This window comes from Mastigoproctus giganteus, chromosome 8 (assembly GCF_048544385.1).
Source record: "Mastigoproctus giganteus isolate SK-2022 chromosome 8, ASM4854438v1, whole genome shotgun sequence".
NCBI lineage: Eukaryota > Metazoa > Arthropoda > Arachnida > Uropygi > Thelyphonidae > Mastigoproctus > Mastigoproctus giganteus.
In genome coordinates, this window is record NC_143582.1 from 107,256,432 (window position 1) to 107,282,793 (window position 26,362).

Genomic DNA, 26,362 nt, shown 5'->3' on the forward strand with positions numbered 1-26,362 from the left:
TTAGCACTGGCAGCCTTTCAATGTCATATGACACTTTTAATATCAACCTTTTCCTCAAGCAGCTGAACCAATCATTGCTGGCTTTAATGTCATCATACTGTGTGTGTTGAGGATGCTTTAGCTTTGAAGTTATCGAAAACATAATATCCAGAAATTGTTATCACTCTTTGTTTTTCTTTTATCCACAGTAATAAAAGCCTTTCCATGTTTACAATCAGTATTCTGCCTTTTTGCACTGTACTGGATTTGTCACTTTAACTTTCTTAAGGATTTTATGTTGTTAACTATGGCAGAAATGTTGGACTGGGAGAAATCAATGCACCAATGATCATCATGTGTTTTCACTATTTCTTATTTAATTTTAAGGGAAATTTCTTCTTACTTCTTGGTCAAGACTACAGTATCAGTTTACACAATGTTGTAATTATAAAACACAAATTCAATAATAAAAAAAAAAAAAAAATTCAAATAATTACACTACACATGCACATTATACATGTAGGTAAGCACAGCACACAGCCTCTTTAAATAAAGAAGCACAAACACTTCCTTTCCTCCATACAAATGGCTAAGATGTTACAAATGCTACTATTGGCTGAAACACTATCACTCCATCAGCCCACATTACTCATGAGGTCCAGGCATTGTAAAGTGCATATTTTATCACAATGTGAACCTTATGACATCATGGAAAGCCCATCTTAAAGTGGGTGGCCCACTGTAATATTTTTTTTCTAGGTTCTGATTCAATATCATTGTTAAGTATTTTTAATCAAGTGTCTTTTTCCACAAAGGCACAGGAAATGAACTTTGCTGAATGGATGTTCAATGACATGCATTCACAACAACAATTAGCGATAGTTTTTGTTTTCCCACACCATGTGAATAAAGGCTTGGACTCAAATTCAAGCAAGATAATTTATTTTGTGATAGTCTTTATTAAATTATAGCTGAATTATGCATGGTAAAAACCATGAAATCCTTGCCCACTGGCACAGGTTGCATGGTTTTACCTTGTGAAAGCTCATTTTTATCTGGTAAGATAGGCAGAGACCAAAGAATACATGTAAGCTTACAGAAACAATACACTGATGCACTGTAGCTTTAGGTACTTTGTGGCAAAAAAACAAGCACACAAACATTTTGAATAAAATTACCATAGTTTCTGTAAGAAATTATTTCTAGTTTATATCAGTTATATTTCAATGTAGCTCTTTATGATAATCCACAAAGCAGTTGAAACAAAGCACTGGCTTCTTGCAATAGTGTGTTGTATCTTTTCTTTTGCCAGACTGATGGCATAATTACATCTTTGCTGCATTAAAATGTCCTTTCATATTTAGAGGGAATTTCATAATGTATGAGGAATGTTTTTTGACATTCTAGTTATAGCAACTGGAGTAGTAGATAATCCCTGACCTTTGAACAAAAGTTCTCTTATGAGAGCAAGGCAAAAGTCATAAATTCATTTTAATCCCTAAGTGCTTATTAAAGAGATGAAAGGTATCCAGAAGCATAGTTTGAAAAATATGAATTGCTAGTTTTTTTTTTTTTTTTTTTTTGTAATCAATGAACTGTCTTTCTTTCACATGGATAGCAAGCCATCATTTGGTCTTTATGATATACACTGAAAGGACAGCATTCCTGGGATACCCAGTTCCTGGGCAATGCAATGCTGTCACCCCTCTCACTAGTGGACGAACTCACTGCTTAGCAAGTATATAGGTACACTGCATTCATGTAGACAGTAATTCGATGTCAGTATGGATAAACGTCATGAGTTAACCAACTTTGAAAGAGGGATGATAGTGGGTACCCAATGCATGGGTCACTCCAAATGGGATTGGTGGTACAGAAATTGCACTATCACCATTTGACAGTATCAAAAGTGTATCAGGAATATGCCATTTCTGGAATAATATCTCATCGTGGCACAGTGGATGGCGCTGTGGATGAAAGGTGGTGAATGAACGTGGCCGCCGATGTCTGTCTCGCATTGTTTCGGCCAACCGGACAGTGGCACAAATCACTGCAGACTTCAACGAGGGAGGTGCCAGAAATGTCTCCACCAAGACCATCAGGCGATCATTAGGCACAACAGGTAATGGGAGCCACCTACAACCCACCAGAGTCCCATTGCTAACACCATGACACAGGATTCTACGCTTCACCTGGGTGAAAGAACATTCGCACTGGACCTTAGATGATCGGAGAAGGGTCTCCTGGTCCGATAAGACCCCCTTTCCAGTTATTTCGAGCAGACGGGAGGGTGCGTATTGGTGGAAACTGCATGAAGCCATGCACGTCAACAAGGAAGTGTTCAGGCAGGTGGATGGTTGGTAATGGTCTGGGGCGTGTTCACTGGCACACATTGGCACGCTGGTACATCTAGATGCACCTCTGAACAGTCCAGGTTATGAGTCCATCCTTGCACACCATCTGCATCCCTTCATGGTCATCGTGCACCCGCAGGGCAATGTCCCCCCCCACAGAACGGTGGTGAGTAGAACATGGTTCGAAGAACATTCCACAGATTTTACCACCATGTAATGGCCTCCCTGTTCATGGACATGAACCCCGTGGTGCATCTTTGGGATGCTATGGAAGGTCCACTCAAGCTTTGGATCCTCCACACAGGAATGCGACGGAATTATGGACAGCATGCAGCAAGCATGAATGGAAATACCTGTGGAATGCTTTCGTAAACTAATGGACTTAATGCCTCGCCGTGTGACTGCCCTTATCCGGGTGAATGGTGGGCCTACCATTCAGGTATCTCATGATTTCTGTCCACTCAGTGTACTCCAGACATATATTTGTTATATTCAGTAATGGCTGCGGGCTTCATTTTCGTTTGGCCTCTCTTGTCTTTGCATTTGGGAACAGCTACACCCTTGGAATACATGCATACACAGATTTTGACCCTTCTTTAAGTTTGCTGTGGAAATATTCTTTGGAAATTTTTTTTTTTTTTTTTTTGTTAGCATGTAAATGTACCTATTGGCCAGTACAGTACAGTACCTATTGGCCTCAAGCAATTGTATTGTGAGAATACAAGAACTAAAAATTATCCATATGAAAAGAGTGTCCAAATGTACAGTTTCTCATCTATCAGTTTCAGAACTACATTTGCAGAACATCCTTTTCTCTCCCATTTCATCCGACACTCCTGGGAACACTAAACACTTCAATACCAGGCCACTTGGCTGTTAGTATGTATGTCTTTTATTTTGGTTGCCTTTTTATTTTGCATGCATTGCGTGCGACATGCTGTTTTTTTTGGATAATAAATTTTTAGCACTGTGCTGGTGCTGTTTAGGTGATCCAATAAAGGCTAGATTTTATAAAATTCAAGATTTTGGGAAAGTGCAGGCATCTCATTGTTACTGTTTTTTTTTTTTTTTTTTTTTTTTTCCCTCAGTAATCTTGGATTTTTAGTGCACAAATTGTTCCTGTGTGAAGAATCCCAATAAAATTTTCATCTATTCCACACTAATAGCTTTCCGTTCAATTTATTGGTGAGCAAGTTTCATACCTGCTTCACATCTTACGGTGGCTGCATAACATTTTCATTGAAGAACAACTGAAAAAATTTCAGTTGCAAGCAACTCAAAATAACCAAATGGATTATTTTTCTAGGGTGTGGAACAAGTAGGTACTGCATTTGAATGAGATTTAGAATTCGCATCACTTGAATAGATTCTATTTCAATACCATCAGCTTCAACATACTGTTCATCTGTGGTAAATGACTTTCATCAACCGGTGAAATACCACCACTTTGCTTATTGGAGGCTTGAAGTGGTGAAACCCATGTTTAGTCTCTAGAGCAAAGTTTCCGGCATCCCCCCTCCCCTCCCCCAATACTTCTCCTTCAACCCATGCACGGTACTAAGTACTATAGGTTTTGATACCTTTCGTGTTTGGGGTTTTAATAAAAAAAAATCCTTTTCAGTCCCAACGTCCCAAGCTGGGGATCCATTATAACAACTCTTTAGGGTAAAACTTTATAGGAAAGAACTTTTTACACAATATTTTATCACACTAAGGATAATGTTTTGTTTTTTCACAAACCAAAGAATTAAAAGTCAGCAAGCATAATCTTCAAAAAATTTTACATTTTCTTCTTATGGAATATACTAAACTAGATAAAATAACTTCAGCAAAGAACTGAAACAGAGAACCAAGTATACAGCTTTTACAGTGCTCTCTAGATAGTGCAATTGATGCTAAGCAAAATTCCAGCTGTAATGCAACTAGCCCATAACTTCAGTGTGCCAATATCGCTCACTTGGTCATTTATATGCCTTTCCTTTTACAACACTGTATTGATCACAATTTTTCTCCCTGACTGGGATCCACCTCATGATGGGTACTGGTACCAGGTGCACAGGGTGGTTTTTATATCCGGCTGTTATTACTGTTTGTCAAGGAACCTGCTCACTATCCTACAGGTGTTCTCTGGGAAACCTATTACTGCTAAGCTCTCATGTAGGGTCTTTTGGCACCATAACAGTGGTTGACACAGTAATCAAAATGGTCGTTACTTGTTCCACTTGCCACACCTCTTTGATCTCCTCTCTTAGGTCTATGCACATATTTTCCTTGTAGGTTTTCTGGAGGTTGCCAGCCTTGGGCATTGATATATAGATCAGATAGGTAGTATTTTCTTTCTTGTCAATGAGGGTTATGCCCGGTCTATTGTAATTATTATTATATATAGACAATATGAATACAAGATGGAATTTTTGGTCCGTTGCAGATTTGTATTCTACCCAAGAATCTAAGAATAAGTAAATCCAATCTGTCTTTCTGTTATCCTGTCTCTGCCAATTTCATACAGATGTTTCCTTATACCTCTTGCAGTTGCACTCAGTACTCCTAATTATTACTAGAATAACAGTTGCTTTTCTTTCCCAGAGCCTGGACTATTGTAGGTTTTGGTATTTTGAAATTTTTGCTTTTCGTTTCCTTCAATTCTGACATTTCCTGGGATGGCCACACTGATCAGTGTAATTGCTTCTACTCAACCATAGTGATGCCTGGAGTATTATGTCCCAGTTACTTATCAGTTTGGATTTTAAAATGACACAATATTTTAACATATTTGTTTTCAGCAATTTTTTTGTGTAAGTTCTAATGCAGCATTACAGCAACTTTATCATGAAGGTTTTTGTAGTTAGCTTGTGTGATATTACTGCACAGATGTCAGTTTTTTCATACTACACAGTTGACAGTTTCATTTTTTCTTTGTACTAGCTGCATTTACTTTCATTTCTAATCTTTTCAATTCTCAACTTCATGATATTTGTTTTCAAGTGCCTGTTCCTGTGCTGCATATTTCATGTTCCATTTTTGCAGCCATTTCCAATTATTCCCCTTGTCAATTTTACCTTCAATGTTCTTTGTATATTTAACATGTAGTTGTTTACTCTGGAATGCATCAATATGATTTTTTAAGGTTTCTCTTCTATTTTTGTTTCTTTTCTTTATTTTGCGCACTTTAATTATATCTTCTTTGCAGATGTCAGCCAAAGTTTCTCCTTCTTACTCTTGATTTAATCGTTCAGTCCTTTTTTTCTTCTTCTGCTGTTTTTTTCACTTGAAGTAATCATCAGCCACCATTACTTTGTGGTAAAAAAGAGTCACTCAACATCACTTCGAGGGTGTAGGGCATGATTACTTGTCATGATTTTTCTAATGTGTCCAATCAATTATTTCAGCACTATATTGATCACTGAATGGCCCTTTGGCCTATTTCTGCCAATTTACTGTTTTTATGTATTTAGCATTGGTCTTATTTTTTGCTATTTGTTGAAGATCTCCAGTTTGCAATATCGGCATTTATTTGTGATTTTCTTTGTAGTCAAGGCTTTAAATTACATTGTCATCTGCTAGAACTGCATCTGATCTAGCAATTTTTCCCCTACTGATTGATAACACTATATTATATATTTTTTTATTCTAAAGTCAACAGCAATATCCTGGCTAAATATTCTAACTGTATTTAGTGATTATTCAATTTCTGCTTGAGATTTACCATATAATTTAAGATCATCCATGTGTACAGCCAATGGGAAATTTTTCCAGATTGCTTTGATATTTCATAACTGCAATTCATTTTATTTGGCATTATTGATCATGATACACTATGTATAAGTATAGTGTGAAAGCATCAATAATACATAGCCAAATCTGAATGAACAGAATATTAGTAAAGTGGCATCGTTTTAAGTTATATCTCATATTGTGAATACCTTCACACCGAGTTGCCATGATATTGCACTACTTCGAATAAGTAACGCTTCACCTGAGGAAAAGACTAATGTTACTTATTCTCAGATGGATACCACCCAGACAGCACCGTTTCAGGGCTACTTGGCCCTTCTTTGGTGGGTGGGTAGGTAGGTAGGTAGGTAGGTAGGTACCCGAGTGATGCAATGATGGCAAAACAGTTATGAAGTATATCTCCACAATATGAGAGATGCCTGATGGTGTATGATGTATTTAGACTATAAAGCGTTTAGAGCATAAGCCTCAAGCTATGGAAAAGTCTAAACTATGTATAAGTATAGTGCGAAAGCATCAATAATACATAGAAGAAGGGCCAAATAGCCCTGAAATGGTGCCGTCTGGGTGGTGGTATCCATCTGAGAATAAGTAACATTAGTTTTCTCCTCAGGTGAAGCGTTACTTATTCGAAGTAGTGCAATATCATGGCAACTCGTTGTGAAGGTATTCACAATATGAGATATAACTTAAAACGATGCCGCATTACTAATATTCTGTTCATTCAGATTTGGCTGTGTATTATTGATGCTTTTGCACTATACTTATACATAGTCTAGACTTTTCCATAGCTTGAGGCTCACGCCCTAAATGCTTTATAGTCTAAATACATCATACACCATCAGGCATCTCTCATATTGTGGAGTTATACTTCATAACTGTTTTGCCATCATTGCATCGCTCGGGTACCTACCCACCCACCGAAGAAGGGCCAAATAGCCCTAAAACGGCACCAGGGGGAGCTTGATGATGTCCGGAGTTTCCAAGAATAGGTAACAACAGTCTTCTTCACTGGCGAAGCGTTGCCTATTTGAGGAGTTTGAGTTTTTGAGTGGTGTGAGTTGAAGGAGTTACTGTTCCTTTCATTCTTCTACACCGTTTCTTTTCCTCTTCCACTCCTATTACTTTCCCTCTATCTTTTTGCTTTTCTAAGTCTAATAGGGACAACTGGATAGTTGAGTTATTATCCCACACAAATACAAAATAGCCCTGAAACGGTGTCGTCTGGGTAGTGGTATCCATCTGAAAATAAGTAACATTAGTCTTTTCCTCAGGTGAAGCGTTACTTATTCGAAGTAGTGCAATATCATGGCAACTCGTTGTGAAGGTATTCACAATATGAGATATAACTTAAAACGATGCCGAATTACTAATATTCTGTTCATTCAGATTTGGCTATGTATTATTGATGCTTTTGCACTATACTTATACATAGTCTAGACTTTTCCATAGCTTGAGGCTTACACTCTAAACGCTTTATATGATCATGATACAGTAATGATGCAACATTCTATGTCTAATGCTGATACTTCCTAGTTTCTCTCCACTGACTGTCACTAGGGTGTTCGATTTTTTCACTACTGCTAATAATTTTCTGAAAAAGGGGTGATGGGTTTGTATTATTTTAATAAAAATCTAAGCTAAGTGCTCATAATAAAATTTTGTTTATTATTTCAAAATTTTGAAATAATTTCACTAAAATTATACATAATGGGTAATCACATTAATATTTAAGTTTACCTACAAAGTCTCTATCAACAACTTTTTCAATTTCATGAAGAAATCTGGGAAATTCTTCCAATAATTTGGAAGTTTTTTAACCAGAACTGTGTATCCCACTGAATACTAATATAGCTCTGGGTCCAACCACATCCAAGACCCTCAATCAAATGTTAAAAGCAAATTATCTCTATCCCCCCCCCCCACCACTAGTCTTCATCGTTCTTTTGAAATCTTCATTCAAAATCGATTTTCAATTTAAACATCACCAATGCCTGACATTTTCTTAACAAACTGAAATCTCCAATACTTGTAATTATTAATTTATTTAAAGAAATATTTATATTTAAAAAATCTAAATTTTTATCAATTGGAAGAAAAAAAAAAAAAGAGAAAAACACAAAACAGAAACCTGAAACTAAATCATATTTTAAAGTTCACGAAGCATGTGAAAATTTCAACTAATGCACATGCACCTATTGCTGTTTACTAATTTCAAATAACTATCGTTTATATAGTTATTTGAAATTAATATTGTTCCAAAAACTAGAGCAATAAAACTATATTTTAGTAAGCTCTAGCTTCCTAAATAAAGTTTTATGGCTCTAGTTTCTTAACAAACACTGCACATTTTGGAACATGTTTTTCAGGTGGTTCTGCAAAATCTTACACCACCACTGGCCGGCAAGTTAAATGAAGTAAAGATAAAACATACCAGAATAACCGATCTTACTTGAACAAGGCACCGCCTACAGAGTTTAGCTTTTACCAGAGATTTGGCAACCCATCGAGCTGCATATGCTGCTGATCGGTCTACTTTTGTTGGGTCCTTACCAGAAAATGCTCCACCTCCATGAGCACCCCATCCTCCATAAGTATCAACAATAATTTTCCTACCAGTTAAACCAGCATCACCCTAAAGAAAAATGGATGCTAAAGTTTACTGAAAAGCATAAATACATCCATATACACAGACACATTTCATTCAATTAGTTAAATGGAAAGTACATGAACTTACTAAATAATAACCAAAGAACTCAATGATTTGAATTAAGATTTTTATGTGATTTGATTGACAAATTTGGAAGCACACTATACCAGTATTTAAAAAAATAATAAAAAAATAAAAAAAAAAAATCAAAGAATAATGTGTAATACTTACAGTATCTAAATGTTTTAGTTGAAATATGCTTTGGGAAGGAGGATAAGAGGTGTTTTGGTCACTCTGTAGATGTTTATTTTTCATAGGGGTTTTAAAAGCTTTTTTTAAAAGTTTCTCCAGGTTTGAGGCCATGAATTGTAAAGGCAGAGAATTCTGAGCTCTTGGAAACAGAATTTTTTTTTTTTTTTGGAAAATATGGCCTTTTTCAACTTAATTAAGCTTATTTTATTTTTTGTTCTTAGCAAAGAAATTCTATTTGTAGTCAGGCTTGTTGTTGATATTAAGTTTAATGACAAAAGGGCTACATGTCCAAATTGTGTCAGTTCATAGTTTATTTCATATATCTTTTTTAACAATTGATTTATATACATGCATATAGGCCAGTACAATTTAAATATGTTAAGAGTTCTACATTTGCATGATTACCAAGAAACTGGGATAAAGCCTGGGCTTCGTTCAATTTGCTGAATGACCAAAAAGTGCTAGAATGGATAGAAAAGTAAAGAGGACAGTCTACAAGAAAGTGGTGGAATGTAAGTTGGGTGTGACAGGATGTGCACTGGGGCGGATTTTCTCCTAATAATAACAACAGGTATGTAATATGAGTATGCCCAATTCTCAGTCTTGCCAATACCACTTCATGTCTGTTTTGTCTGAATCTGGTAACTACAACTTGGGATCTTGTTTTACCTGGTCAAGTTTGTTGTTGGTATTACTCTTCCAGATCAGTGACCAGTTTTCATAACAAGCCTTGCGAATTACAGGCTTGTAATCCGCATAAGGAACTTGAAGGTGCTGTGAGGATGTGGTAAGATGTTTAGCGGCAAGATCAGCAGTCTCATTTCCCAGAATGACCTGTTATCCAACTAAATGTTACTGATTGATTGGACTCTCTGCATGAGAGCAACTGATAGTGAATAGTTTTCAGTGTAGGATTCCACGAATAGAAATTCTCTCTCTTATGTCAAAGACCATACTGAGATAATCAGTATAGATTAGAGGATGTGAAATTAAACATTCAACAATCTGGTTGAGTGCTAGCTTTATGGCATACAGCTCAGCAGTGAAGATACTGCGTGTGGCTTGTAACGAGGCTGTAACTCTAAATGAAGGGGAAACTGCTGCCACACCTACCATTGTCAGTTTTCGATCCACCACTGTACATTATACAGGAATTGCAGCTGAGATTAGAATGGGCTGCATGCAACTGTCTGATATTGGAAATAGCTAAAACATCATTCCCCATCGGAGAAAGTGATCATCATGAGAGGCAAGAAAATGTAATCAGGTAGGGTAAAAGAAGAGTGGTGTCCAAAATATGTCACTTAGATCAACATTCCAAGTACGAAGAAGTTCTTTAAGTCTGAGCGATGCAGGTTGGTTTTCATGTGGTTTACTCTCATAAAAGGAATCCCACTAGGATTCAGATATACAGATACTCCCAACTAGATGGGATGGGAGGCTTTGGATCTTAGCAGCAATCTGTGAAGTTGTAATGGCAGATCATGAACTTCAATATAAAGGCTACAGACTGGAGAAGTCTTGAAAGCTCCCAGGGCTGTCCTCAGAGCACTGTGCTGGATGACGTTTAGCCGTTCTAATATGTTTATCCTAGCAAAATCATATACCGGAAAACCTCTAGCATTAGAAACTTGTACAGGTGTAGTAAGGTATACCGATCAGCTCCCCATGACGTGGATGAGACTGATTGAAGTATATTCAAATGCCTTAGACAAGTACAGGCAACCCCCGTACAACAAGGTACGTCTACAACATGGTTTCGCTATAACATGATTGATAAATTGCGGCAATCCTCGCACAACACTGTTTTGCTCTAACATGGTTAATTTCAGTAAACTCACACAATGGGGTATTTTTGAGCTTTTGTGTGGGGAAAACCCTGCTACTATGTTGGATGTAATTTTTCAGCGTTTCCACTCTTTTTGAATCCCCACTGTTGACTCGCTAGTCAAAACAAAAATTGAGAAATTCCTGTATTTTATTGGGAAATGCCCCTGTTACGTTCTGTGCTATTGAACTTGTGGAAAAAATCTAGATTTAAAAGTTTTATTATTATTGGATAGCACACCAGGCCATCCAAAAGTTGAAGTTATGTTCCTACCACCACAGTTGTACTAGGTTAATACAACTTGTTACATTCAGCCATTAGATCAAGGCATTATATATCCACCTTTAAAACTCATTCCATCAGAAAATCGTTACAATGGATTTTGGAAAAAAAAAAAAGATTCTGAATCTATCAAATATATCTAAATTGTGGACTGTATCAGAATCATAGGTTTATTGCTGAAAGAAGTAAAACCGTTAATATTAAATGCATGGTCTGAGTCAGTTCATTCAGGAAATATGATCGAACAGGCAGAAAACGGAATCTGTGTGATAGTAGAACTTGTTACATTGGTAGGAGGGGAAGGTTTTGATGATATAACTACTGAAGCCCTCATGGGTAGCACAGCTCATAAAATCGCCCTCCTCTCCACACCGGCTGGAAAAGACCCAAGATCGAATCCTGTCGATGAAGGGAGGAGTTTTTATGGGTCTTTTTCACAACTTGGCTGAGTTAGTCGGGCGAGGGTAGTAAACAGAAAATTGACCTTGGGACATGCAATTTATAGACAATATACACAGAGTAACATGGCCTTAGTTGCCGAATGCTCCTAAAAAAAAAAAAAAAAAAAAGATGATTAGAATTACTGGTAGAAAGAGAAGCCAGCATGCTGGATTTGGTGCAAATGCCACCGGAGATAAAATCAAATCAATTCAGATGACGATATCGCAGATGAACATTCTAAACTTCCAAATTTTACACTAAAAAGCATAGGGGAAGCATAAAGCCGAGCAATTAGAATCTTATTTTTTGAATGCAGATTTTTGAATGAAAGGAGCCCAAAGTTCAAAAGGGAGCTTCAACAATGCTTAGTTCCATATGGTGAAATTTACAAAGATTTATCAAGCAAAAGTAAACAAACCAAGATTACTGATTTTTTAAAGATAGCAGAAGATACAAGAAATATAGAATGGTGCATTTTTGTTAACATCTTTTTAATAAAATAGCATATTTTTGTTAGCTTTTGGAATGTAACCCCCCCCCCCTGTACTTTTTCTTAGTCCCGTATAACATAGTTTTGCACAACAACATTTTAGAGGAACTTAATAACTGTGCTATACGAGGGTTACCTGTAGTTCTTAAATGAGCAATGTGAGCTTCGAAGTTTAGCTTGCTGTCCAATATCAGTCCAAGAAATCTAACGGTATTAACAAGTGGAATTGGAGTTTTGTTTATTTCTAGTTCAGGATCGTGATGGAGAGCCCGTAACTTGCAGAAGTGAGTGGCAGCAGATTTCTTTTCTGAGATTCGATATTATAACCATTCTGTGAAGTCCCAGATTCAACTTTGGTTATGGCTAGTAGGAGCTATGGTTTGATGGTACGTTGCGAATATGAGATTCAGCTTTGATAAGCATGTCTAGCATTGATCTGTTCTTCTGAACGTCATACTGATGATCTGGAAGGAGATGCTGTGACTCCAGGATTTGAGTGAGCCTCGTATGAACCATCTCTTCGAAAATTTTTCCTACACAGCTCGTGAGAGTTGTGTAGGAAAAAATGACAGAAATTATGGCCTATAATTTCGAACCAGGGAATGATCTTTGCCTGGTTTTGGTATGGCGATAATGAAAGAATGGCACCAGAAAGAAGGATAGGCATTTTCAGAGAATATTCAATTGTAGAAAATCAACAGGGTGCACAAGTCCTCTTCATGTAACTGCTTCAGCATAATGTAATGAACACCATCTGGGCCTGCAGCACTGTTGGAAGATCTATTTAATGATTCTTTCAGTTCTATTAACATAAAGTTGTACAGAAAGAAGCGGCATGTTGAGAAGTAATTTTATACTGTTCTCCACCATCTCTGATGCTCCGGAAAGAGGATGCATAGCAGGCAGAAGCAGAGATCATGGCAAAAGATTCTGCTGGCGCATTGGCAACTTCTTCAGGAGTAGACATGTCTTTCCCTTCCCAGTGAAGTATCGGAAAGGGCAGCCAAACAAATTTGCTATTTAGCATCTATATCCTTCTCCAGATGATCTGTGTGTTGGTATCTTTTGTGATGGCTGATGCAAAAGCAATTCACGAATCACATTTCACTTTCCGTCTAACTTGTCTTCCTTTAGCTTTAAGCCTTTTATCAGCAATTAAGTTACTGGTGGTAGGATACTTGCAGAAATATTCCATACACAGCTTTTCTCTTGTTCTCATACTCCCAACTAGATGGGATTCAACTGGTGATTTCAAAGAGTGCAATATGTCTTGGATTTTAGAATGAAAGCATTAGTCGCAGTCAGAATCTGATTGGTGATGTAAGTAGTTACATCATCAATAGGTTTCAGTTGAACATAAATTCTGTCTAAAAGCATTTTGGCAGAATAGCTATCCGAGTTCAAGTTATTAAATTTCCATTTGGATCGTCGATCAGGATTTTGAGTTACCACAGATTGTATTAAGTAAATAATTGGAAAGTAATCACTATTAAAGGGATTGGATAATACCGATCATGTCATGATTGGAAAGATGTACGGTGAATAAATTAACAAGTCAACTGTAATAGTAAATCATGTAGGTAGGTGACCTAGAGTTTAGTAAATTATGATTCATAAATTCCACAATCAGTTTGCCTCTTCTGTCTATTGCAGTGGACACTCACTGTGGATAGTGTCCATTAAAGCCACTAAAAAGACCAATTAGAGTTGTGTAATGAGATTGCGAGTTTGAATGAGGAAGAGGTACAGATTCAATGGGCGAATATAAACGGAAACAAGGGAAACTGGTGCACCAGCTGCAATATGAGTAGCTGCAGCTTCTAGATTGGATCTTAACTGGAAAAGCCTGGATGGCACGTTAGAATCGACAAAATGGCTACTCCTCCACATGCAGTGGGACTGAGTTGCTATCTTGTCTGTATACATTGTATAATTTGAGAATTTTGGAAAAACTTGGAGTGACAAGAATGTTTCCCCATAAGCAAACACCTATTGGATTGAATTGAGCTAGTAACTCCCTTAATTCATCAGAATGACTGCTTAGTTAGCATTAGTAGAGGCACATGATGCAAGAATGCAAGCTTATACAGTTTCAGCAAAAGAAAAAAAAAAAAAAAAAAAAAACCCTTCCCATTTCACACATTCATTCGCTCCAAATGTTTGTCTAGTTTTCCCTTGAATTCATTCCAGCTGTCAACTTCTACAAAGACAGATGGAAGTTTGTTCCAGCAATCAACCACCCGCTGGCTAAAGGCAAATTTCCGCACATCTATTCTATAACTGTCTTTCCTCAATTTGAATTAATGTCTCCTCAGGCAATTAATATGGGCAAGAGAAAGAATCCCATCAGTATTGAGCTTGCTCAGACCATTCAATGCCTTATACCCTTCAATCAGATCACCTCGCATGTGTCTAGTCTCCAGACAGTGTAATTTGCCAAACTTAAACCTTTCTTTGTAAGAGCAAACCCTTGTTCCATTCATTAATCTTGTTGCCCATACCTGTACTCGTTCCAACAGCTCTACATCCTTCCTAAAATGTGGCCTGACCGCTGGCTTACATAAAGGGATAATGACATCCTTTTTCCTGCTAGAAAAATTCCTGTACATCATTGACAAGACACCGTGAGCTACCCTTACAGACCGTCTGCACTGCTCAGGAAACTTCATATCTGACTGAACAATTACCCCCAGGTCCTTTTCACTCTCTACCACCCTCAGTGCAGTATATGCGTAACAATAACCCATTACTCTCGGGTTATTGTTACGCATATACAGCTGAGAGGTGGCAACTGAAGCTTAACATTTGTCAATGTTAAACTTCAGTTGCCACTTCTCAGCCCACCTGCTCAACACCTGCTCAACTTTTCTAGATCATATTGCAGTAGCATATGGTTATTAGTGTCATCTGGAAACTTAGACATTAAGCCTGATATTCCATCATCAATATCACTAATAAATACAGAAAACAACAATGGACCCAACACCACTGAAACCTGACATTAGTCCACAATGAGCAGTGACCATTGATTACCACTCAACCATCACTTTATCCATAGCAGCAGTTTGCCTCCAATGGCACACTGCTACAATTTGTGCAGCAGTCTTCTATGTGCAACAGAATCAAAAGCCCTCCTAAGATGCAAGTTTATGATATCAAAATTATTCTTTGCATCCAGTTCCTTTGTGACCAAATCATAGTATCCAATCAAATTGGTCAGACAAGATTTCCCCCTTAACAAACCCATGCTGTATCTGAATTATAACCGAAGTCTTGCCTAGAAGATTCTGCAGTGATTCTTTAACCAGTGCCACCATTAATTTCCCCAGAACAGAAGTTAAACTAACAGTTTGGGAATTACTTGTGTTACCCTTCGATCCTCCTTTATGAATTGGGGTCACCTTTGCACATCTCCAGTCCACAGGTACTTCTCGTGAATCCAAGGAAGCTCTCATTATTATAGCTAAGAGTTTGCCTACTTCCTTTGCTGCCTCCTTTAATATAAATACCATCCACCACAGCTGCCTTCCTTATGTTTATCTTCAAAACCATTTATCTCACTGTCAGAGTTTAATACACCTCTGGCATTCCCCGACCCCCGCCGAATAACTCCTCATGTGTAAATGTAGATGTAAAATACTAATTCAGTTTATTAGCTACTTGAGCATGATCATCAACAGTTGAATCATCGATATAATGTGGACCAATCTAATTCATCCCTTTCCTTCTAGAGTTTACATAGTACAGAACTCTTTGCTGATTTACTTTGCATCTTTTGCCCAAGATTTCTCATTATCTACTTTGCCTGTCTATCCTCCTTTGTGACTTGATTACAGACCAGCTTACAAATACCATGGACTTCCGTGTCACCTGTTAACTTATATATATCACATGCATTTTTCTTCTCAGCCACATGTCTCAATTAGTTCACCGACATCTGTTTAGGCATAAACCTTTTTTTTTTTTCTTAGTTGGTATGAAAAGCCTAGTAGCTTCCAAGATTAATTCTTTGAATGGTTCCCATTTAGAATTTGCTGTTGGTAGTGTCACCAGTTGGTCCCACTGTACAGAATTTAAAAAATGTTTCAGACCACTGCAGTCACCTTTATGAAAGCAAAAACCCTTCCCTTTACCACTGATGGTGGTTACCTTTTTGAGTAAATCCCACATCAGCACACTGTGATCATTGCCACCTAATGGTTCCTTTATATGCAGATTCTTAATGCATGAAGAATCAGTATTGATAATCAGATCAAGAGTGTTACTTCCTCTAGTTGCCTCCTGAACATGCCGCTGTAAAAAAACAAATCATCCAATAAATCCACAAAAGCCTTACTAGTGTGTGAGTGACCAACCCACAAGTTCCAGTCAATATCTGAGAAATTAAAATCCCCCATTATAAGACAATCTGATTTACTGGCCCAAGCCCATATCTTGTGAGTATGGGCTTGACACATCCAGGGTCCTGAGCTGGATATCATCATTCTTCTCTTTCTTGGCGATTCCTTTCTACTTCTAACTCTCTCTCTCAGGGTAACTCAGGAATTTTTTTTGGCTGGTGCAGCTTAAGCCTCAGGCTTCCTTGCACCATACAGCGAATAATAATATCCATCACAAAGTCATTTGGCCTATATAACACACTCCTACTCTCAATTTTGCTTTCCGGTGCTTATGTCACACCAAACTGACACGACATTGCACTGTCGACCCATGTCAACTGGCTGCACTTCCTTAGATTTTGTGTTTCTTAACTAATAACATAACCCCTCCTCCCTTTCTATCCTTCCTGTATACAAATTCCAATTCTGCATTCCTTATATCTGTGTACACCATGTCTCTGATTTTCCAACAATATTGGCTTATGATATTCTGATCAACACCTGAAATTCATCAAATTTATTTACCAAACTCCTCGCTTTGGTGTACACACAAGTATAGATACATCTGTTCGTATTCTTAGCTACCCTAACACAGCCCATGTATTTACTTGTTGTGTGATGACTCCCAGAAGTTTCTGAAATCCCCTGCATCTTATTTTCCAGGCTGGTGCTCATTCCAATAGAAATAGTGCAAGAATCACTTTCACCTCTGCCAGTGGCTACTGTTAATCTATTAGACCGTGTATCTCCCCAAGCTAGCAGTTTTCTGACGCACCTAACACTGCCTCGATAGCATCAGCAAATATTCTTGCACCCTTTCTATTTAAGTGTATCCCATCCCTGTAGAAGCAGTCACTCCTGCTAACAAGCACAGACCGGGATGAAAAAAAATTCTGCCCCATGAGCCTTGCACAATCTCTCCAGGGCAGAATTGACTGACAAGGCTCTCATCATATACTCCCTCCTATTGTGTCTGGGCAGAATTGCAGACACTTTCAAATTTAAACCTAACTCATGGCTTTTTTTTTAACATTGACCTGTACTTGTTAAGTAATTCTGCCGGTCTCTTACTCTTAATATCATTAGTGCCAACTTGTACAACAATATCACCTTTTGTGTCCTTAAAAGATGATATCTGCTCTACAACGTCATCAACCTTTACCCTTCGCAGACACACCCTGGTTCTGTTCCACCTATCCTTCTTGCACAATATATTCCCCATTTCACTGACAATAGAGACATCGACAACAACTAATTCCTGTGGGAACAGCGCATGCTGCCTTGGGGATTGCTGGGATGTTGCCTGACGTTCAAGCTCTGGCATTGATGTGGGCAGCCGAGAGCTTAATGGGCCCCTCAATTTAAATCCTTCGAAGGCATCTACTCTCTTCTTCAAGCTCACATATAGGCCTATAACAATGCTGAGTTGGTGTCCGATTTCCTCACACTCATTACATCGGGCACACACAAAGACATTGTCCCTTGGCAATATCATGTCCCATTCCTGAATGCTCCACAAACATCAAACAAGCAGTACATTTCAATGAGCTGTGATTCAGAGGACAACCCCCCTCAGTTCTCCCCTGAGCCTCAGCACTTGCACTAGCTTGAGCCTTTTGTTTTGCTGCCCTGGTCTGAGGCATGATTTAGATTCAATTTCAAATTTAATACAATTAACAATACAACACTATATACATAGTAGTAATATTGTATTGTAAAAAAGCAAAATAAGCAGTAGAGGGAGAAAAAATGAAAAAGCGAACATATGTCTAATGCTCCAAAAATGTGTGGGGCAGCATTAAGGAAGCAAAAGGATATAAACAATGTGTGGTTTGAAACAAATATAGTGTCTGTAAATTATATATATATAATTTGTATTAATATTAAATTAAATTAAGTAAGTATAAATGGATGTGAAAGTTACACAAGGTACCAGTAACTATAAGGGTGAGGAAAGTAGAAAAAGAGAGTAATAGATCAGTGAAAGGTGTGTTGTTTGGTTTTTAGGAGCATTAGCAACTAAGGCCATATTGCTCAGGGATATGCGGTGGTCATTCCCTGACCTTTCCGCATCCTCCGTACTTGGTGGTGATGGGTTCGAACCCTGGTCTAATCAAGAAGCGTGTGCTATACACTGCTGCTCCTTCTCACCTGGCTACGGATTCACCTCAGTGAAAGGTGAAAAAAATGTTAATATCCTAGAGGTTATGATGAATTAAGTAAATTATGGGCTGAATTGCCAAGCCAATATAAAGAGGAGGAACTGTAAAGTAAAATTAGAACAACAAAAATTGCAAATAAAAATAAAATGGTATAGCTATCATCTCTGATGATAGCTATACCATTTCTTCCCCCATATATCATGGGGGAAGAAATGTAGTGTAATATATTTATAAGTAAAAATTAATTGAGGTAAAAATAAGCATTGAGTTGGGATAAAAATGGATAATATCAATATGTTTAATATTAATATAAATATGTGGAATTTAGTGTACGATTTAATATTGTTTAGATAAGAAATCAGTGTATTTTAAAAATAAATTTGGAACAAGCAAATGGTATAAGGGTGAGGTATTAAATTGAGGATGGGGAAGGGAAAAGGAGTATTTTAAATAAATAAAGATGAAAAAGAGCAATAGAAGTAGAATAGCAGGAATGTTCATTTCACCCTATTACACTGTGTTGGGACTACCTTGTCCATACTGTATTAAAAAGTGCTAATTTCATTTCATTCCTTTTTTGGCCTTTCACTTTTTTTCTACTACTATGGACAAGTTTGTTATTTGATTTTTAGGAGCATTAGCAACTAAGGCCATATTGCTCCGGGAAATCAAAATTGAGAGTAGGAGTGTGCTATAGGCCTAATGACTCTGATGAGTATAATATGGGTTGGTCACTCACACACTAGCAAGGCTTTTGTGGATTTATTGGATGATTGTTTTCTACATCAGCATGTTCGTGAGGCAACAAGAGGGAGCAATACTCTTGATCTGATTATCAGTAGTGATTCTTCATGCATTAAGAATCTGCAGATAAATGAACCACTAGGTGGCAGTGATCGCAGTGTGTTGAAGTGGGATTTACTCAAGGAGATAACTACCATCAGAGGTAAAGGGAAGGGTTTTTGTTTTCATAAAGACGACTATGATGGTCTGAGACAGTATTTAAATTCTATACAGTGGGACCAACTGATGATGTTACCAACAGCAAACTCAAAATGGGAAGCATTCAAGGAACTAATCTTGGAGGCTACCAGGCTTTACATACCAACTAAGAATTATTGTTCAAGGTTTAGGCCTAAATGGTTGTCAGATGAACTAATGAGACATGTGGCAGAGAAGAAAAATGCATGGGATATATACAAATTAATGGGTGACATGGAAGCCTATGATAGATATAAGTTGGTCTGTAACCAAGTCACAAAGGAGATTAGGCAGGCAAAGGCAGACTACGAAAAATCCTTGGCAAAGGATGCAAAGAAAAACAGAAAAGAGTTCTTTACCTATTTAAACTCAAGAAGGAAAGGGATGAATCAGATTGGTCCACTGGATATTGATGGTTCAACAGTTGAGGATCCTGCTCGGGTGGCTAACAATCTAAACGAGTATTTTGCATCTACATTCACGCATGAGGAGTTATTCAGAAAGGAGAATAATGTAGGTAAAGTAAACATTGGCAGTGAGCTGGATGATTTTGTAATAACTGAGAGGAAAGTGGAGGAGAGATTGTTGAGGATAAACATAAAAAAGGCACCTGGGGTGGATGGGATCTATCCAGTTATATTAAAGGAGGCAGCAAAGGAAGTAAGCAAACCCCTAGCCATAATTATGAGAGCTTCTTTGGACTCAGGGGAGGTACCCATAGACTGGAGTTGTGGAAATGTAACCCCAATTCACAAAGGAGGATCAAAGGCTGACACAAGTAATTATAGACCTGTTAGTTTAACTTCTGTTCCAGGTAAATTAATGGAGGCACTGGTTAAAGAAACACTGCAGGATCATCTAGACAAGAATTCAGTTATAGCTCAGACGCAGCATGGTTTTGTTAAGGGCAGGTCTTGCCTGACCAATTTGATTGGATACTATGATGTAGTCACAAAAGAACTGGATGCAGGGAATAACTTTGATATTATATATTTGGATCTTAGAAAGGCTTTTGATACTGTTGCACATGGAAGACTGCTGCACAAATTGGAGCAGTGTGGCATTGGAGGCAAATTGCTGCTATGGATAAGGGGATGGTTGAGTGGCAGAAGACAGAGAGTGGTAATCAATGGACACTGCTCAACGTGGACTAATGTTATTAGTGGAGTTCCTCAGGGTTCAGTGTTGGGTCCGTTGTTGTTTTCGGTGTTTATGAATGATATTGATGATGGGATATCAAGTTTAATGTCCAAGTTTGCAGATGATACAAAGGTTGGCAGTGTTGTTAAGGACACCACTGACGCTATGCTGCTGCAACAGGATCTGGAAAGGTTGAACAGATGGGCTGAGAGGTGGCAAATGAAGTTTAACATTGACAAATGTAAAGTACTACATATGGGAAACAGTAACCCCAGAGCAACGTATCAACTCTGCGGTACTACACTGACAGTGGTGGAGAATGAAAAGGACCTGGGGGTAATTGTGCAGGCAGATATGAAGTTCTCTGAGCAGTGCAGACGAGCTGCAAGAGTAGCTCATGGTGTCTTGTCAATGATATACAGGAATTTTTCTAGCAGGGATAAGGAGGTGATTATTCAATTGTATAAGGCAATGGTTAGGCCACATCTTGAGTACTGTATACAGGTCTGGAGGCCTCATTTCAAGAAGGATGTAGAGCTGCTGGAACGGGTACAGAGAAGGGCAACAAGATTAGTGAATGGAACAAAGGGTTGCTCTTACGAAGAAAGGCTTAAGTTTTGCAAATTACAGAGTCTGGAGACTAGGCACCGGCGAGGTGATCTGATAGAGGTGTATAAGGCTTTGAATGGTTTGAGCATGCTCAATGCCAATGGGATTCTTCATCTTGCTCAGAATAATCACCTCAGAGGGCATAAATTCAAATTGAGGAAGGACGGATGTCGGATAGATGTGCGGAAATTTGCCTTTGGCCAGCGGGTGGTTGGTTGGTTGGTGGAACCGACTTCCATCACTTGTTGTTGAAGTTGATAGCTTAACAAATTTAAGGCTCAACTGGACACGTATTTCGAGCGAACGGAGGGGTGAAATGGGAGTGGTGTTTTTTTTTTTTTTTTTGGCTGATGCTGAATAAGCTTGCTTTCTTGTATCATATGCTTGTACTAATGCTAATATGTGGTGGTCATTCTTTGACCTTTCCGCATCCTCCGTATTTGGTGGTGACGGGCTCAAACCCCATTCTAATCAAGAAGTGTGTGCTACGCACTGCTGATCCTTCCCACCTGGCTATGGAGGAGCCCTATGGACAAGTATAGAAACACAGTTCCTGATACATGGTCAGGTGTAGTCCCCTGATGAAATACCTAATTATGTATCAATATTTATTTCTGCTGACATCAGATCAAGCATTTTTGCATTACCTATTTAGACCTCTTTCTAAAATTGTCTCTCCTCCATATCTGATGACACCTATATCGTTTTCATTTTATTTTTATTTGCAATTTTTGTTGTATTAATTTTACTTTACAGTTCTCCACTTTATATTGGCTTGGCAATTCAGCCCATAATTAACTTAATTCATCATAACCTCTAGGATATTAACCTTCTTTCACTAATCTCTTCTTTTTCTACTTTCCTCACCCTTATAGTTAATGGCATCTTGTGTAACTTTCACATCCATTTATACTTAATTTAATTTAATTTATTTAATATTAATACAAATTACATATACTCTTGCATCCTTTAATGCTGCTTTGCACTTTTAGGTGCATCTGTCATACCTAATTTATTAATCTTGCTTTCACTGAAACCATTTCATCTATTGTTTACCTCTTTTCTACATGACCCTTAACTTTTCTTAAACTTTCAAAGAGTTACATTAAAAACCCATTTATATTCCTTTAAGTTTTAGCTTTATGCTGCTTTGCGCAAAGCTATTCTTTAAAACACACCCACTTAATACTTCTTAATGGATTTGATTTTTACACATCTTGCTATATAAAATTTTCTTTCTATACCTAACACGAATAGCAAACCATAAATAAAAATGGTAAGTCAATGCTGTGTCACCTCTAGTGCTACTAGAAAATGTCTTGCATTCATTAGCATTAGTAGAGGCATATGATGCAAGAAAGCAAGCTTATTCAGCATCAGCCAAAAAAAAAAAAAAAAAAAACCCCACTCCAATTTCATCCCTCCGTTCGTTCGAAATACCTGTCCAGTTGAGCCTTAAATTTGCTTAGGCTATCAACTTCAACAACAAGTGATGGAAGTCGGTTCCACCAACCAACCACCCGCTGGCCAAAGGCAAATTTCCGCACATCTATCCGACATCCGTCCTTCCTCAATTTGAATTTATGCCCTCTGAGGTGATTATTCTGAGCAAGATGAAGAATCCCATTGGCATTGAGCATGCTCAAACCATTCAAAGCCTTATACACCTCTATCAGGTCACCTCGCCGGTGCCTAGTCTCCAGACTCTGTAATTTGCAAAACTTAAGCTTTTCTTCGTAAGAGCAACCCTTTGTTCCATTCACTAATCTTGTTGCCATTCTCTGTACCCGTTCCAGCAGCTCTACATCCTTCTTGAAATGAGGCCTCCAGACCTGTATACAGTACTCAAGATGTGGCCTAACCATTGCCTTATACAAGGGAATAATCACCTCCTTATCCCTGCTAGAAAAATTCCTGTATATCATTGACAAGACACCATGAGCTACTCTTGCAGCTCGTCTGCACTGCTCAGAGAACTTCATATCTGCCTGCACAATTACCCCCAGGTCCTTTTCATTCTCCACCACTGTCAGTGTAGTACCGCAGAGTTGATACGTTGCTCTGGGGTTACTGTTTCCTATATGTAGTACTTTACATTTGTCAATGTTAAACTTCATTTGCCACCTCTCAGCCCATCTGTTCAACCTTTCCAGACCTGTTGCAGCAGCATAGCGTCAGTATTGTCCTTAACGACCCTGCCAACCTGAGCAGGATCCTCAACTGTTGAACCATCAATATCCAGTGGACCAATCTGATTCATCCCTTTCCTTTTCGAGTTCAAGTATGTAAAGAACTCTTTTCTGTTTTTCTTTGCATCCTTTGCCAAGGATTTTTCATAGTCTGCCTTTGCCTGCCTAATCTCCTTTGTGACTTGGTTACAGACCAACTTATATCTATCATAGGCTTCCATGTCACCCATTAATTTATATGTATCCCATGCATTTTTCTTCTCTGCCACATGTCTCATTAGTTCATCTGACAACCATTTAGGCCTAAACCTTGAACAATATTTCTTAGTTGGTATGTAAAGCCTGGTAGCCTCCAAGATTAGTTCCTTGAATGCTTCCCATTTTGAGTTTGCTGTTGGTAACATCATCAGTTAGTCCCACTGTATAGAATTTAAATACTGTCTCAGACCATCATAGTCGCCTTTACGAAAACAAAAACCCTTCCCTTTACCTCTGATGGTAGTTACCTCCTTGAGTAAATCCCACTTCAACACACTGTGATCACTGCCACCTAGTGGTTCATTTATCTACAGGTTCTTAATGCATGAAGAATCACTACTGATAATCAGATCAAGAGTATTGCTCCCTCTTGTTGCCTCACGAACATGCTGATGTAGGAAACAATCATCCAATAAATCCACAAAAGTCTTGCTAGTGTGCGAGTGACCAAACTGTAAATTCCAGTCAATATCTGGGAAATTAAAGTCCCCCATTATAAGACTCTCTGATTTACTGGCCCACTCTATTTCCCTGTACAATATCTTATTATACTCATCAGAGTCATTAGGCCTATAGCACACTCCTACTCTCAATTTTGATTTCCCTATGCTTATGTCACACCAAACTGACTCGACACTGCCCTGTCCATCGATGTCGACTGGCTTCACTTCCTTGGACTTTGTGTTTCTTAATTAATAGCATAACCCCTCCTCCCCTCCTGTCCTGTCTATCCTTTCTATACACATTGTATTCCCCAAATTCCAGTTCCGCATTACTTATATCTGTGTGACACCACGTCTCTGATATCCCAACAATATCTGCCTTTGATGTTTTGAGCAATACCTCAAATTCATCAAATTTATTTACCAAACTCCTAGCATTGGTGTACACGCAGGTATACATGCACCTGTTTCTATTCTTAGCTACCCTAACACAACCCATGTGTTTACTTGTACCGCAATGACTACCAGCAGTCTCTGAAATATCCTGCATCTTGTTTTTCAGACTTCTGCTCATTTCAATAGAAGCAGTGCAAGAATCACTTCCACCTCTGCCACTGGCTACTGTTAATCTATTAGTCCTTGTATCCCCCCCCAACTAGCAGTTTTCCGACCCACCTAACACTGCCTCGACAGCATCAGCAAAAATTCTTGCACCCTTTCTATTTAAGTGTATCCCATCCCTGTAGAAGCAATCTCTCCTGTTAACAAGTACAGTCCAGGCTGAAAAAAATTCTATCCCTTGAGCCTTGAACAATCCCTCCAGGGCCGAATTGATCGACAAGGCTCTCATCATATACTCCCTCCTATCGTGTCTGGGCAGAATTGCAGACACTTTCAAGTTCAATCCTAATTCACGGCTTTTTTTCAACAGTGACCTGTACTTGCTAAGTAATTCCGCCGGTCTCCTACTCTTAATATCATTAGTGCCAATGTGTACAACTATATCACCTTTTGTGCCCTTAAAAGATGATATCCGCTCTACAACGTCATCAACCTTTGCCCCTGGCAGACATACCCTGGTCCTATTCCACCTATCCTTTTTACAAAGTATGTTCCCCGTTTCCCTGACAATAGAGTCACCAACAACTACTAGTTCCTGTGGGACCAGCGCATTCTGCCTAGGGGGCTGCTTCTGTGTTGCCTGATGACCAAGTGCAAGCTCTGGCGTTGATGTGGGCAGCTGAGAGCTTGATGGGCCCCTCAATTTATTTCCTTCGAGGGCATCCACCCTGACCTTCAAGCTCTCATAAAGGCCCATAACAACGCTGAGTTGTCGCCTGATTTCCTTGCACTCCTTACATCGTGCACACACAAAGACATCCCCCTTGGCAGTATCATGTCCCGTACCCGACTGCTCCGCAAACATCAAGCAAACAGTGCATTTTAATAGACTGTGATTCAGAGGGCAACTGCCCCCCTCAGTTCTCCCCTGAACCACAGCACTCCCATTAGCTTGAGCCTTTTGCTTTGCTGCTCTGGTCAGAGTCATGATTCCGATTTAATTCAATAAAATTCAAAACAAAAATTAAATCCTTAAGTTATATCCCAAAACAGTTATGTTATATATATATATTTTTTCGGTATCTAGTGTTTTCTACGAGTTCCCTTTTACAACTTCCGTATCACGTGTACCACTATAGTTATGTATTAATTATTTGTTATGATTAAGTCGTTATATATATATATATATATATATATAGAGTTAAAAGTCCAATTTAATTGACAATAAAGTTTATCAAGATTAATAGATTTACTGATTAATTGACAATATTATATTATGCACTATACGACACTAAGCTTATGCTATCGTGTAAAAATGGCGGGAATTCACGAACGGTATTTCTACGGACTCTTAAGTATTGATTAGCTTCCAAATCTCGCTATCTCAATTTAGAATAAACTAAGGATCCTGACTAGGTCTATAATCTACTTATAGAAGATAATTTGATATAACAGTTGGTTAATAAATCGACTAAATTTGGTTAAAAAAAAAAAAAAAAAAGACCTCTGGTTCAATTTGTGACACGTGGATTTGATACCGTTACCGATACTAAGTAATATCTAAAAAATCTCTGTCTAAGTTAAACTTTAAACTAAGTATCGTAACTAGGAATATAAAGCTACTCTAGA

General features: G+C 38.2%; 1 protein-coding gene across 1 annotated transcript in view; it reads right to left on the bottom strand.

Annotated features, from left to right (window-relative positions):
• LOC150081755 (S-adenosylmethionine synthase-like) overlaps positions 1-26,362 on the bottom strand; it is a 395,138-nt gene that overhangs the window by 83,560 nt on the left and 285,216 nt on the right. The window contains 1 exon segment of the mRNA XM_090378855.1: positions 8,521-8,703. Within this exon segment, the coding sequence (XP_090234981.1) occupies positions 8,521-8,703 (183 nt within the window).